Here is a 16,176-nt window from a genome sequence, read left to right as displayed (position 1 = left end):
TTTCAGCTTGGATAATTTTGCAGATTTTAATTTCAACTGTGTTTCTAAATTGTTACTTTCTTTCCCCAGAGTTGTGCAACATGAGTGGATTTAATTTTGGTGGTACAGGAGGTACAGGTGGAGGCTTTAGTTTTGGTACTCAAAAGACAACAGCCAGTGCTGCTACAGGGGGCTTTTCCTTTGCTCCTTCTGGGACAGCTGGGGGCATCAGTTTTGGAACACCGACTCAGAATGCTACCACATCTCAACCAGCAAGTCTTTTCTCTATGACTGCTCCTGCTGCAGCCACACCAGCCCCTGGTTTCAGTTTCAGCACTCCAGCGACCTCTACACCAGCTGCAACAGGAGGAGGATTCTCTTTTGGGTAAGAACTGTAAATATTGCAGGTGAAGAACGAAATGTTTTCATGGGCATTGTGATCCTCTGAGATAGAATTTGAATGTGCTCACCCACACCCTTAAAGTTAATACTTTGGCGATATTCTATAGTCTGTTCTCTGTCCATCAGAATGGTTCAGTTTAGAGAATTTCTTTTCAGTCATTATGCTGTAACCACTGAAATATGTTTTAAATGATTTCCAGGCTCCACGTTTGACATTCTAAACAGATGACTACATTAGAACTTTTAAAATTGATCCTTTTTGTCTTCAGTCTGGCTCAGTGATGATACAGTTAGTTTTCTCTTGTCCTAAGCTATTGATGTTCTCTATAAAAAAACTCACTTTTCTTTATCAATCATTTGAAAAAGCGAAGTTTTGGAAGATACAATAGTATCAGCCAGTATGACTGTGATCAATGCTTCCAACCCATAATCAAAAACTGAAGGTGGGAGAGATGTCTGTTTTGCTGTGGTTTCCAACATCAACGTTTGCAGTTATGTTTTGTCTATGGAATGTATTTCACAATTCTCAATTTCACAATTCATATTTCCTAACAGTTGACAATTGTTAAGGTCATGCTATCAGCATCATGTTGCCTTTATTTCTGTTCTATAGAACCATAAAAGGTACAATGGAAAACGTTTAATATGAATACAAATTCATTTTTAAAGAATAACAATACTCATTAAAAAGCAGGCTGGCATAACAATTGCAATCCACGAAACCAAGGCTCATCATACTTCCCAAACCATAAATGTTTTAATGAAAGTTCTTAAAAAAGGAACATCTTGGCTAAAAAGAGACCTTCACGAAAACAAATAAAACCATTCACAAAGATTAAAATTGTAACCATGGGAATCAGATCGAGGACTTTCACAAATGCAATAAACTCACAAGATGGCAAATGTGCAATAAGTAATCCTGACTATTTAGAAGGTACCTTCGACCTAATATGCCATACTGCCGACAGATATCTTGAAATTGAGTACACAACACGGTCTCTAATATTAGTTTTACATACCCTAAGAGCTGTGTGGTGGTCCCTAAAACCAAAAAGTTTACAAAAAGGAATGATCCAGTGTGATCAGGGTTTGGCATAGACCTTTCAAAAAATTAATACATGCTCGATGTTCTCATCTGCCAAACAACCTATCTTGCTCATGGTAGAGTATCTCCCTTTTTCTTCCAGGAGCAAGTAAATGTAGCCAGTGGTAAAATACCTAATCTAAATTTTACTTAAAGTGGACGTGCAGGGGGATTTATCAGCATATTTTAATTATGGCCCATACTCCAATACACACTTGACAAAAAGAAGGAGACTACCACGGTACGTTGGGATGCTGCAGAAATCTTACCTCCAAGAACAAAGTCCGGAAAGGACATTTTTAATTTATCCCGGGCACCTTGGGGTAATGCAAAGAGCTGCTGCCAAAAACCTTCCAAGCCCAACTTAAATTACCAAGTTTTTATATGTACAAGCCATGGTATCTTCCCAACATGGTGATCATCTAATATAACTCCAATACGAACCCTATAGGGTACTAATTCCTCATTAGTCCAAAGCCTTATCCAATATAAAATGGGTCCGAGCTTAGCGATGTTGTAGCTTGGTCTAAGATTTAAATCTAAACTAATTGGGAGCATAGGAGCACTGGTAGGGAGTCTCAAAAGGGTTTTTATAAAAGCATTTTCTGATTTATCGAGAGTGCCAAGGTTGCAATGAAAAAGAGTAATACCACCCAAAATACCTCCTGCACCAGTTTGGAATCTGAACATTGTGCTTACACCTTTTGAGCGCCATTGCACAATTGTCCATTACAGTTTCTTTCATGGAAGGTTGCCTTCCTCATTGCTATCACTTTATTAAGGAGAGTTGGTGAGCCACAGGCATTAACCTTAGAAGAACCCTTCTTTCAGCTTCATAAAAATTTATTTTTTCTTTCCGCCAACCCAAAATTCCTTCCAAAAGTGGTTTCTGCTTTTCATATTAACCGATCATTTGAGTTACCTGTGTTCTTTCCTCAACCTTATTCATTAGCAGAAAGGGCTCTTCACACACTTCCAGTCAGAAGAGCGTTGTTATACTATATTGAAAGAATGTTTTTTTCGTAAGACAAAGCAAGTGTTTGTTGCATTTGGTACACATCACAAAGGCAATCCTATCTCTAAATATGGTATTTCAAGATGGATTGTTAAATGCACTCAGACTTGCTATGCTAAAGCTAAAAGAACTTTATATATACCTCCTGAAGCGCATTCCACTCATAAAATAGGAGCATGTATGGCCTTTTTGGTAACATTCCCATAGCGGACATTTGTAAGTCAGCAACATGGTTCACACCACACACATTAACTAAACACTATTTTGTGGATGTGTTAGCACGTCAGCAAGTCAATGTAGGGCTAGCAGTGCTAAAGACACTTTTTCAATCAACTGCTAGTAGTTAGCCACCACTTTGGGTGAATAGTGCTATATAGTCTATGCAAATGCAAAAACCACAGTTGATGGACAGAATGCAGAACAATGTCATACATTCACCCCAGTACAGAGATCTGGGCCTAAATCCATCGTTTTTTTCGCTCACCATGCCGTTCCAGTTTGAACTCAGCCATATGCAAATCAGTCTTGACCCTGTGCCTCATGGGTACAGTCCAGCCCGAACTGCCAATCCAGGTCGTCCCTGGACTGGAAACAAGCATCCTAGGACCGGTTTCAGGGTTTCACCCCTCTTCAGCCAGGATAGCTTGATTCCAGTGGCATGGAGAGCACGGGACCCAAGTCTGGGCGTACCCTTCCCACTCGGGGGTGACGAATGCAAAAACAACAGTTGATGGACAGAATGCAGAACAATGTAATACATTCACCCCAGTACAGAGATCTGCGCCTAAATCCATCGTCCAGATCTGTGACTGGGGGTGAATGTTTTGCCAATGTGCAACATTCCGTCCATCATCTTGTGTGTTTTGCTGTTCACCCTATGTGGGAAGGGTACGCCCAGACGTGGGTCCCGTGCTCACTACGCCACTGGAGTCAAGCTATCCTGGCTGAAGAGGGGTGAAACTCCGAAACCGGTTCTAGGATGCTTGATTCCGGTCTAGGGAAGACCTGGCTTGGCAGTTCGGGCTGGACTGTTCCCATGAGGCACAGGGTCAAGACTGAATTGCATATGGCCATGTCTGAACTGGGGTGGCGTGGTGAGCAAAATAACGATGGATTAAACCCAGATCTGTGACTGGGGGTGAATGTTTTGCCAATGTGCAACATTCCGTCCATCATCTTGTGTGTTTTGCTATACATTCTATGGAAAGCATGTGTATCTACAGCATACATGCCTCAAACGGATTATGTTACTTACCCTGTAAGCATCTGTTCTTGGCGTGTAGAGTTGTAGATTTACATGCACACTCCCACTTCCCCGAGCAACTTTATTGGTTGTAGTTCTCATAATTTACATTACAAACGCATGGACATCTCTAGTTTCACTTACTTATTCCATTATCACCCTCTTGCGGGAAAACAATCTGTCAGTGGAGTCAATGCCCATGCGCAATGTGACCGAAAGGAGTCGTCACCCTACTTCGTGACTTGAAAAGACTTCTTCAAAGAAAAACAACTTGCAAACATCCGGACCCAGCACTAGCTGGCATTAATATGCAAAGCATATGAATCTACAGCTCTACATGCCAAGAACAGATGCTTACAGGGTAAGTAACATAATCCTTATTTATGTATTGCAACGTTGTGTAATAGTGGATACATAATACCCTTCCAAAATGTTTGGTGCCTTTGACACCATGCTTTTCAGACTCTTAGCACTGCCTTGAACCATGTTTTGTCAGGAAAGTGTTATACAATTAGTGTGTTGCACCTCACTTATTTATATTGCAGAGCTACATGTGACAAGTTTATTACCCATCATTTTCAGCTCATCTTCAACTGTTTTCGCATTTTGTTCAAAAGCCAGGCAGGGAGTGTGTGAAGACTGTTGAATAAAGCGTAACTACCCTTTTCTAGTGAATGTAAGATCCCCTCTATTTGTGTCAATGGTATTTTGAAAGTGTTTTTGATTAATTAGTAATTGGTGATTAAGGGGGTTGAGGAGGCTTCAGTCTTGATGTAAGCAGTGTCTGAGCTCCCACAAAGTTAAAAAGTCTAGCTCCAAAAATTAGAAGCAGGTTTCTGTAAGGGATTTTAGGCTTATCCTTGCCAGTTTGGGGTAAGCGGACTTGATTACTTGAGGAAAATTGCATATCATATTGAAATGCACCCAAACAACAATAATGTCAAGAAACACATTTCGTAGGAAGACAAGTATGAATTATAATCCAGTAGCCCAGGTATGCCAGGACATGGGATCTCGTCAACTCTACATGGTGGCCAGTGTGAAAAAACAACCATATTCAGCAACACACTATTCATTCTTTTAAATGTATCAAGCACTGGAGAATAAACTGTAAATTATGTGGTAATTTCTTTTTTAAATCTGTGATTTACCCCTTGCAGTTTCGTGTCATCGTATTGGTTGAGGAATATGGCTTGCTCTGTTTGGGACATCTGGGTCCTTCTGATGACCTGAATGACGAGAACTGTTTCAAAGACACTTTCTTAATTCCTCAGTGATTGATTTGTGGGAGGGTTCCTCTTACTTTTCATTTTGTGCTTTCAATTAAGTAGTATCCTACTTAGCAACTAAAAAAAAAGACAACTACATGCAATTAAGGAGGCTTCACTGACACACTCGCAAGCCTTTTGACTGACAAAACCTACAAGGTTTGTTGAAACGTGAAAATAATCTGGTTACTCACTTGCATAAATAACAGTAAGAATCTGAACATTGTTAATTCTAGTGTTCCTATTGGAACTTGAGGTAGGCCAAAAATTTGGTAACACCCAGGTTGTCGCTTGTGCAGATAAATTTAAATGCGATGCCGTGAAGGATCTCTGCTATGTGTTGTAGAGCTGTTATATAAAGAACTCTGCTGAATGTGCTATATTAGAACTGGAAATGAAAATGCTTTAGTGTTTCTGCATACTAATTTAGTTTGAGCTAACTCACTACTCCCTAATGAGTACTTTGAGTTGAAACATATATTCCATATGATTCGGATAATTTGTAGCTTAAGTGTGCACCATTTTGAAGCAGATATGAAACATTTTTTAATGACTATAAGTGGAATAAATGTATGGTACTCCACATATGCATTTATTATCTTTTTATTTGTTTAGGGCAAATACACCTAAATTGAATTTGGGAGGTACTAATGCCTCGCAGCCCACTGCACCGCTAGGTGGTTTTGGGCTCTCCACTAATGCAGCACCCAACACAATGCAGGCCAGTCAGACGACTGCTCCCACTGGCTTTTCATTTGGTGCCCCTGCTGCCACCACCCAGCCTGCTGCCCCGCCAGCTGCAACAGGAGGCTTTTCTTTCTCAAATGCGATGTCTGGGAACCCCTCCGGTTTTGGAATGAACGCCACTAGTACTGCAGCTCAGCCAGCATCTGCAACAGGCTTACCCTTTGGCGTCCCTACCCCAGCTTCTACAGGAGTATCGAGTGCACAGCCAGCAGCTACTTTCAGTCTCGGCGGGCAGTCCACGGGTACGTATCCACAGTTTCTTTTTCTCATTTGTGTTATAGTGTGCTTCCAAGGTTCATTGGTTTCGACTCAAGGCCTTATATGCATAAGGTATAGTTGTTTGTTCTTGACACGTAAATATATATGCAATGTTTTAGTCTGTTGTTCCTTAACGCACATTTTAAAATGAAGCTAGCCAGGAACATCCTCTGGGTGACTGCTGTGGAGGGTATAATTGCGTGTTCCCTCAGACAGGTCCTCGGGATAAAGGAAGAGTAGAGTATGAATGAGGGATGTGTTGCCCAAGTTATTCTCTGTAAGCAGCATTTAATCTCCATCTTGCAATCGGCATCGTCTCAAAGATAATCCTGATTCGCTGAGGTTAACTTAAACTACATGTGCACCACTAATGATCACGAATGGTCTCCAGGCTGTACTCGCACATTTCTGTCTTCATATTCATTACCTTTGCATACGTATCCATTAATACAAAAATAGTAAATGTGAAGAGAAAACCCAGAGGCATCAGACCGCTTGACTTAATTGATATGGGGAGGACTTTAGGAATCGCCCCTACGTTTGGGAGCGACCCAAAACCTATAATTGTTATTGTATGCCAGGACTGTGGAGATGGAGTCGAGGGTGGATAGAACCATTGAGGCCCCAAGAGTGTCTCCGCAAAGCAATAGAGTTGCATTTCAGGCAACGCCCGGGATCAGAACTTCACAAACTGTTGCCAGAATCTAAAAGAAGAGAACTTGCATGCATAAGAAACTATTGTGTGGATGGTATAGCAAACAAATTACAAGCTTTCTAGCTGTAGAGGAGAATGTTTTCGTTTAAAATTGTAGCTTTTATTGTTGCAAAACATTACGGAGGTATCATTGAAGGAGAATTTGCCCTAGACTTATGTTTTTTTAAATTACTGCTTGTATCTTTAGGACCCTTTACTGTGTATTAACAATCAAGTGGAGATTTAATTAACCTCTTAACTGCCCCTAAGATGTATATGTATCTAATGAAAAGGTGTCCCAGCAAGCCCTTTTGGCCTACATATACGTTATGAAGTTATTTGCGGCTGGACTTAAATTTTTTACATTTCTTTCTGTCCTCTATGGTGCTGGGGTTTGGGGAAGCGCGTTAGCATGTGCACGATCCCATCTGGGTAAAGTGACCTGCTGCTAATTTCAAGGCTGCCTTATTGATATGCATGTGATGTCACATGTTTCATCAAAGGCACTGCAGAAGAAGCAGGAGTGATTCCCTTTTTGTCCAGATATCAAAACAAGCATTTACAATGCAACGGTCTCGGCATTGTTAAAGTTAGAGCTATTGGCATTGCTCATGACATTATTTTTGTTTGTTTTTGTATTTAAAACATTTAAAGAAACGGCATTGTTATTTACAATGTCAATAGCTTAATCACTCTCAAAAGCGAGATTTATTATGCGAGCATTATTTGGGAAGTTTGGCAAATCCATAATTATGAGGAAAACGCTGCAGCATCGCAAAATGCCAGTGGCCCAGACTAATATGCATGATTAGTATTTGGATTCCATGCCCATTCCTTCTTTGTCCTCTCTGCTGAAACTGCTGTCTGAAGTGTCAAATTTTATTAATACTAAACAAAAATCGCACTACCGTGCCAGGGCCAGACTTGGCGTTGATAATGATTGTTTGAAAAGGGAACTTTGAAAGGATACGAACTTGACCAATTCTGGTTTCAAAATATAAGAGAACACTGTAGAGGCATGCGTCTACCGACTGTTATATATAATTTGGGATATATTTCTTAATCTGTCGAGTTCAGCCACTGCATGATTATATTGTTGTCTCTTTTTGAAATTCAGGAGCAGTAACATTGTCGTGGTGTCACTAGGGCCTCAAGTGGATGCTTTTTCAATATTATATACAAGCCACAGTTACTGCTAATTTATCTTATACAACTAACAACGATTGACAAAGCCAATAGTCCTAACTTGTTGTAGGTATCATGTTACTTGTTGTATCATTATGCCTGGATGCAATGACAAAAGAGACAGCAAATTACAAGTCGATAGACCCCGCGCAACACCGCCCCCCCCACCCCCACCCATTTTTTTTTATCCCACTTAAAGCCCTGGGTAGGATACTCAACAACAGGGCCAAACTGGAACCCCAAAGTAGGCCTGGCAATTATGTCGGACCAGCTGGAGGGTCATGGGGGAGGTTAACTGTGAAGCACTTTTGCTACAGGAAACTCCCGATGCCCGGGCAAGCCAGCCCGGCCCTGCTCAACAACCCCGTTCTCTCCCGCATTTACCTGTGATCAGGCGCGCAACACCCATTGAACTCAAAGGGCTTCAGCCCCCCCCGTCGTGTGTGGCAGCCCGGGATGAGACCGCTTCCCGGGCAGACACAAAGCCGCTCCCGAGCACTTCACAGGTCTTTAAAAAGACCATTTGCATGTTAATGAGGCCTCGCTGTTGGTTCACCCCTTCTAAGAACTCCCGCAGCTCCACTCTGCCTAGATTCAGCCCCCCCACCCCCGAAATCAGCGCCACTCTGCCTACTGTTCGCAGGCTCCAATGAAAAATACCACTGGGAGGTAGGTCGAAGGGAAAGTCCGTTCAGGGCGGAGGAAGCATGCTGCATGTTGACAAAGGTTAGCAAATAAGGAGAGCAGCAGTACAATGGAAAGACAATTTTTATATAGATCTCTACAGCATGCTATTATTTTTAACCAATTCATGTCAACGGAACTTCTGACTCTCATCCTAATTATGAGAGCGCGGAGTGCGGCACGAGCCCTCGGCGGAGGCACAGGCGCGCGGCTCTGAGGAGGGGGCCGCCGGACCCATGGCTTCAGCCTTCATGTGCGGCGTGGAGGGCCTGCTCTTCAACGGCAGCCGCTTCGTGTGGAACCTGACCATGTCCACGCTGCGGAGGTGGTACGCCGACGGGGTGGGGGGGGGGGCACCTCCTGAGGACCTGGTGCGGGCTCAGAGAAGTTTACCAAGTAAGAACCAGGGGGCATTTAGAGGGTTATAGGCTGGCATGGCGAGAGGGAATATCGACAACTAATTAGATATATCCACAACACTGCACCATCAGCAAGTACACTTATTGCACCTCCGCTGCTGACGCATGTATATTTACATCAAACTCCTTTTACCGCCACTCAGTGCATTGCTGCAACAGAGAATCTTCGGTACCTCAGTACTTGCAGCGTTTTGTAAAAAGCATATTTCCAAGCAGTCATCGAACACCGCCGCCTTTCTCCGAGGCAGAGCAGAAATGCCTCGGAGAAACGCAGCGTCGTTTTCGGATTCGGGGGCGTGTTTTGCTGTTATCTCCTCCAGCCATTGGCTGGAGGAGATAATTAGACTTTCTGCAAAAAACACGCCCCCCGATCCGAAAAGGACGGGGCCTGATCGGAGTGACGGGACCTCTTCTCCAATGGCTGGCCAGCATTGAAGAGGCCAGCCAATGGAGAACAGGGGAGAAGAGGGGCGGGTTCAAGCCCCTCTTCTCCAAGTCATTAAATCTCCGACTTCCGGTTCTGCCTTCGGCAGACCGGCGGTCCTCGACCTAAAAATTACATTGTCACAAAAATGTAATACTTAACATAGGGTCTCTTTTCATCCACTGCTCCTACAAGGTCCAGCAGCGAAGACCAATCTCAACTGGTCAGCTGGATAATCTGCCAGGATGGACCCCTTTTGCATTTTGTGGCCCTGTAGCAGTAAACCTTACACAGCCACATGACCCTTGTTGTTCAGTTTCAGTCCGAGGCTGTCATCAGAGATTAGGAATCCTTTGTCTTCCCAGGTCCTTCTCCAGAATCCAGCTGGTAGGCAGAGCTATGACTGAGGCAAAGGGAAAATACCTCTGCCTTTTTCTCTTTCATGTCAATCCTCACAGGCCAATTCAGTTTTTCTGGAGGTTGGGAGAGCGGACTGAGAGGTGCAGCTCAGCTCGTAACTGTCCTCCCACACCTCAAACAAGAGAAATAAACCAAGAGGTGGGAATATGGCACATTTCTTCTTTTGCTGTGGATAGCTCCTTCTCACAATTCTTGTTTGTCCATGAGCTCTGTGTGCGCACCCCTCCAAGGAGATGATGATGTTTGGATTTTTTTCTTGACTTTTTGTAGTATTAAGTAATTATTGTGACTTAGTAATTTTTTCATCATCTGGAGGATTAGGGATGTTATCTCACGGAGGGTATAGAATCAACAGGCAAGATTTCTAGGTTTATCCTTCTATGAGCTTTTTGTTGTAAAGAAACAGGCTTCAGGGGTACCTCTCTGTGAAGGCTGCTGCCCTCTTGGAGTACTGCCTGACTGCCTTGCCCTCTTCAGGGTTTTGAGAACCAAATAAGTGGTTGGAAGGTAAAATTTGGCAAGATGGTAATTTTACCCTAGCTGCAAAGCGACTGCAGCAGTTACGAACTAGACTTCATCCCACACAAAGTATATGGTGCTAAAACTCAAAGCTTCAGTAGGAGCTTGTCAACGACATACCGGATTTCAAGGGACTCTTGCACATCTTCAGGATTCTGCGTTGCACCACTGAGGAGTTTTGAGAACGCAAAACTTTGACATGTGTGACCTGTTCTTGGATTTCCATACCCTTGCTCCCAATTGGTTGGACTGAAAATATGCCTAGCTGCTGTCTACTGCGACCATTAATTCTAAGGCACTTTGTTTTTTTCATAGTGGTTTTTACCCATGCCCTTATCCAATTAACTTTTTTTCCTTTTTTTTTTTTTTACTGGTTTGACCATTTTGTTTTGTGTTCTTAACTTTAATACTGTTTGATTCTGCCTGGTCTTAGCACACATGCCTGCTTCTTGTGCCATTGCTGTAAGCAGAGCTGTACTTCCAACTAGATTATGTTTATTAAGCTGGTAGATGCACCCCCTCCCAAATGAATAACACATCGCTGACAATAGGCATTGCTCGAAAGACATGTTTTCCTCTATTAAGATATTCAGGGATCCCACGTGTGTGCAGAGATCTTGGAATGTGTATGAATATTAATGAAGATGCCATGCTAGAGAATAGAGCGGCTTTGTTGCACATCGTTAAGATTTACATATTAACTGACAGTTCTATTGAGTTGGTTTGTCGTTAATGATAGTAGTTGATCACCTAGAAGCTTGTTTACTTGTCTAATATTCAGCTTCAGTTGTCGAAAATGATAAGTCCTTACATTCATAGGCAAAGGGTTACCTTCCTTCTCCATCATGTAGGAATCTGGATCCTTAGGTGTCATAACAAATCTGACTAGAGTATGTTTGCAAAATGATTGGTGATGTAAAAGATGAAGCAAAAGACACACAAATGATGGACGAAATGCATAACAAATCAAAACATTCACCCCCAGTCAAAAGATCTGGGTTAAATCCATTGTTCTTTTGCTCACCATGCCACCCCAGTTTAGACCCACCCATATGCAAATCAGTCTTGACCCTGTGCCTCATGGGAACAGTCCAGCCCGAACTGCCAAGCAAGGTCCTCCCTGGACCGGAAACAAGCATCCTAGGACCAGATTTGGGGTTTCACCCCACAGCCAAGCTAGCTTGAATCCAGTGGCACAGTGAACCTGGGACCCACGTCTGGGCATACCCGTCACACTTCGGTCGAGAAAGCAAAAGAAACACAAATGATAGACAGAATGCATAACAAATCAAAACATTCACCTCCGGTCAAAAGATCTAGGTTAAATTAATTGTTCTTTTGCTCACCATGCCACCCAAGTTTAGACCCAACCATATGCAATTCAGTCTTGACACTGTGCCTCCTGGGAACAGCCCAGCCCGAACTGCCAAGCAAGGTCCTCCCTGGGCCTGAAACAAGCACACTGATTTTAAGCTAACAATATGCCTGCGTTAGGAAAGCGGAGAGTGGCCAGGGTTGAATTGCCCCTCTTGGTACCTATGATTTCGTCCCTAGCAGAGAAACAAATTAAACATTAATAAGGTTTATTTTTGCCTAGTCCAAAATGTTAAATGAAACCAACTGAAGAATATTTGAAAACATTTAGTTGGTTAGAAAACTGTGGCATTTTCATCCTTGCAGACAATGAATATAAACCTGACCCCAGACTACATATAAAAAATAAACATCTCTGTATAGGCCTGCTTTCTTTATCCAGCTGCTTTTAAGGTGGCATTTGATAGACCACTATCCATGTTTAATGATGGCTCTCAAAACGAAGACCTATGAAAAGTTAGAAGTTCCTAACATTTAAGAAAGATACTGATGTTAAAAATGTAGTATATTCTGGGGCTATGGAAGTGCTCTTTTTAAGGAATGGTGTGGTGAGGAAGACTGATGGAACAGACACCACTTTGGTAGGGTAGTTTGCGTCACCAAGTTTCCCAGCGCCTAGGTTTCCAGACATGGCACATTATAGGGATCTCCTTCCTGGGTAACGGGATGCAGAGCACAACATTGATATAATTTCAAGAAATGCAATTGGAATATCACCTTCATCGTAGCCTATTCTGCCGCTGCCTCCAACTATGCCATGCCCTCACCCCATACACGCAACATCTCACGACTCTCCTGGAGTTTAACCCTCTCGAGGGTAAACACATGGTAGATCTAGAGTCCCATAAAATAATCAAAATATTTCGAACACTGGTCACTAACAACACCAACACATTGCCCGCCCTTGGGGCGGCATGGGAGGCGGATCTGGGAAAATTGGATAATGAGGACTGGACAGAAGCACTGGTGGCACCTAGGGAGTTAGCAGTTTTGGTCCACCCCGTCTGATACAATTTAAATACCTACACAGGGCTTACTATACGAGGCACAGTCTATGGTGCATGGGCCTTTGTAGCCTCCCTTGTATACCTCTGTTTCTTACACTCTGTGTGGAGCTGCACGGCACTAGACCGGTTTTGGCAGAATGTGATCTCATGCCTGGGTGAGGTCCTCTCATGGATTGTCCCAAGAGACCCCCAATTAATTCTGGTTCAGAGCACAGATGCGATTGGGGGGCAATAGATACAAGCATCTGAAATGCAATAGGTCTCGCATTCACGCGAGTTTGAGCTATTGGCATTGTAACTGACAATGCCTTTTATTTATGTTTTGGGTTTTAAAACATAATTAAAAGGCATTGTCATTTACAATACTAATAGCTTAAACTCTTGCAAATTGCGAGGCCTATTGCATTGCAATAAAGGGCTTGCTCGACCGCGTGTTAGATTGTACATGTCCGAGGAAGAGACTGGCCTGCAACGTCTTCAAAGTTGTGATAAATAGTGCAGTGAAGATGTGTCTGCATTGTAAATCACACAGACACAAAGTGTGAAGTGAGAGTTAGATATGATCCGAGCTATAAACACTAACAAAGCGCTCCAGCGCCTTTCGCTCTGTGATTACCCTGTCGCGGCTCAGCAGGGAGAGTGGGAGGGGCTGTTTCCTACCCTCACCGTGGCCTAATAAAAAACACTCCAGCTGTAGTAGGGTCCTGGCTTTACCTCCTGGTGCAGGGCGGGCTGTGCTTTATTGCAGGCATGGAGGGAGGGAGGGATGGTCTCTGCTGCATCTCCGGCCTCATACAGTGCCCCTTCTATTACTAGTGAGCGAGAGGCACTGAAGTATTGGTGTTGGTGGTGGTGGCGGTATTGGTGGTGGTGGCGGTATTGGTGGTGGTGGTATTGGTGGCACTGGTATTGGTGGTGGTATTGGTGGTGGTATTGGTATTGGTGGTTGTATTGGTTGTATTGGTGGTACTGGTATTGGTGGTGGTCGTATTGGTGGTGGTATTGGGGCACTGGTATTGGTGGTGGTATTATTATTGGTGGTGGTATTGGTTGTGGTATTGGTGGTGGTCGTTTTGGTGGTGGTTGTATTGATGGTGGTTTTGGTGGTGGTCGTTTTGGTGGTGGTGTTATTGGTGGTGGTGTTGGTATTGGTTGTGATATTGGTGGTGGTGGTATTGATGGTTTTATTAATATTGGTGGTGGTGGTATTGGTATGGTGGTGGTATTGTATTGGTGGTGGCGGTGGTGGTGGTATTGGTAGTGGTGGTATTGGTGGTGTTAATAAAACAGGCTTTTTAAAACAACCCCTCAGGTGGCTTAAGTACAGAAGACATGTAACACAGCTGTGCTTTTGTCAGATTCAGCCCATTACCACTGGATTATGTGCTACCTGGAATTCACATGACTTAATTCGCTAATCATTTCTAAATCCATTTTACTTGGGGGGGGGGGTGGGGGGTTGAAACAAGACACAAGATAATGCTGGGTTAAAGTGATTGAAAGCAGGGGCGGCTGTGCTGCTTTAAAAAAAAAACTGCGTTTTCAGCTGAAGCAGCACATGTCCGGCCTGCAGTAAGAGAAACTCAATAAAGTAACTAGTGCTTATAGACTAAATAACCGGTCCAGTGTAACAACTGATGTAAAAGGGACAGTCGCCATGGGAGGGTACAAATGAAGACTAGGCCGTACTAAGGAGGGACTAACAAGTTAATTAACGAATCCTAAGGCAGCATTTACGAAAAACAATGACACAAGCTAATGAAAAATATGGGAGGAGAGTGGGCGCGGCTTCTCTCCCATACTCTACTACAGCAGTCTCGCAGCCCGAGCAGCGCATATGCTCTGCCGCTAGGCTCGACCTTATAAAGGATCACTTCTGTTCTTGGGCCTCACTCTAGCCAAATGTGATATTGCCAGGACGTGGAAGGCGGAGTCCCCGCCTCCGTTAGCGGTGTAGAGGAGGGGTATGGATTATTGTTTGGGGTTTGAAGTTCCTGTGCATCAGGTAAGTGTAGGAAGCTGGCTCTGTATATACTATACCAAAGGGAGGTATAGTGTGCACATAGTCCATTGGAACCCCAAAGGTAGGCAGAGGTAAAGTTAGATAGCACCTTGCTCTCTATTTGTGGTAGTGTGGTCAAGCAGTAAGGCTTTATCAGGGGACAGTGTTAAGCATTTGTTGTACACACTCAGTCAGCAAATGGATTCACACACTCAGACTGAACTTCAGACCAATTGTTTTTGTATAAAAATATTCTTTTAGTTATTTTATTCCCTAGAACCAAGCAAACCTGGCACAGGTAAGTGATAAATACTTTGCAGTAAATATACAGTTGTAACCCAGTTTGGATTGCAATTGTAAATGTACTTTGATTTGATTACTGTAGTGTTACTGATAATGCAATGCTTTTCAGAATACAGTACATATACTTTGTATAGGATTTTTAGTAAAATTACAGATAAGTTACTTTTGAGATTATTTTTTTAATCGTTTTTGTTAGTACAATTTTAAAGAATTTCTTTAGGTTTTCCAACTCCACACTTAAACTTTTCAGAGAAAAACAGTCAATGTTATCCTACGGAGGAAAATAGTGTTATCGGTTTAAAGTTAAGTACTTTGTTGTGGGAGTTGGTGTTCTGGGATTAAACTCAGGGGTCCCCCACGGTCAAGGATGCACTCTTGTTACACCCTCAGCGGCACCAAGGCAGCCGGGTGCAGAGGGCTGAGGCCCAATGTTATCCAGTAAGGGATAGGGGTCTCCGGATGGTGGCTGCTGACGAGCGAGCCACTGGGTTGTGGGAGCAAAGCTACTGGACGTAAGCTCAGGGCAAATGAGGGTTTAGGCCACCACAAACGTTGCACCACAGCGGCACTGGGGCGGCCGGGTGCAGAGTGCTGTTTTGGCGTTGGAAGCCCTGTAGCTTTCAAAGGGAAGTCTCCGGTTTGCAAAAGCACTGCAGGCTCAGAGACGAAGGTCTTCTGAGTCCGACCACCACTTGGAGAGGTAAGTTGGGATCTTGGAGGTTGGTTAGGCGCCTTCGGTTTGGCGTCGGGCGCAGGGGTGCCTTTTAGGGTCAGATCTTCTTACCAGCTCCTGGTCGTGTTTGGGGGGACCTTCCGGTTTGAGGCTGCAGGTGTCAACTGGAGGCTTGAGGCAGGTCAGAGGTCGCCGGATCTCGGGTCAGGATCGCCAGGGAGACCTACTGTTGGTGTTGGGCCACTCTAACGCGGGCCGTGGACGTCTGGTGCAGAGTGGTGCAAAATCTTGCCAAGTAGAAGTCTGTTGTTTGAACAAATCCGGTGTTCACGGGAGACAGTCTCTTTGGGATTGAAGGCAGGCAGGTCCTCCGGGGTTCTCTAGGTTGCTGGCTGCAGGACACACCAGGATTTCGCTGGAGCAGGTTCGAGATGGGGACAGGCCGGGCTGGACCAAGTCAGTGGGCGTCCTCCTAT

The 16,176-nt window shown here is 43.8% G+C and overlaps 1 protein-coding gene across 2 annotated transcripts in view; it reads left to right on the top strand.

Annotated features, from left to right (window-relative positions):
- The window catches only part of LOC146829046 (nuclear pore glycoprotein p62-like), a 223,180-nt gene that overhangs the window by 58,889 nt on the left and 148,115 nt on the right, over positions 1 to 16,176 (top strand). For both annotated transcript variants that reach the window (XM_085607672.1, XM_085607671.1), the window contains 2 exons: positions 70 to 364; positions 5,607 to 5,980. In XM_085607672.1, the coding sequence (XP_085463798.1) occupies positions 81 to 364; positions 5,607 to 5,980 (658 nt within the window). In that variant the 5' untranslated portion in view covers positions 70 to 80. The remainder of the gene's footprint in view (positions 1 to 69; positions 365 to 5,606; positions 5,981 to 16,176) is intronic.

Source organism: Triturus cristatus, chromosome 5_2, assembly GCF_964204655.1.
Source record: "Triturus cristatus chromosome 5_2, aTriCri1.1, whole genome shotgun sequence".
Lineage (NCBI taxonomy): Eukaryota > Metazoa > Chordata > Amphibia > Caudata > Salamandridae > Triturus > Triturus cristatus.
This window is presented reverse-complemented; position numbering and strand designations above follow the sequence as displayed.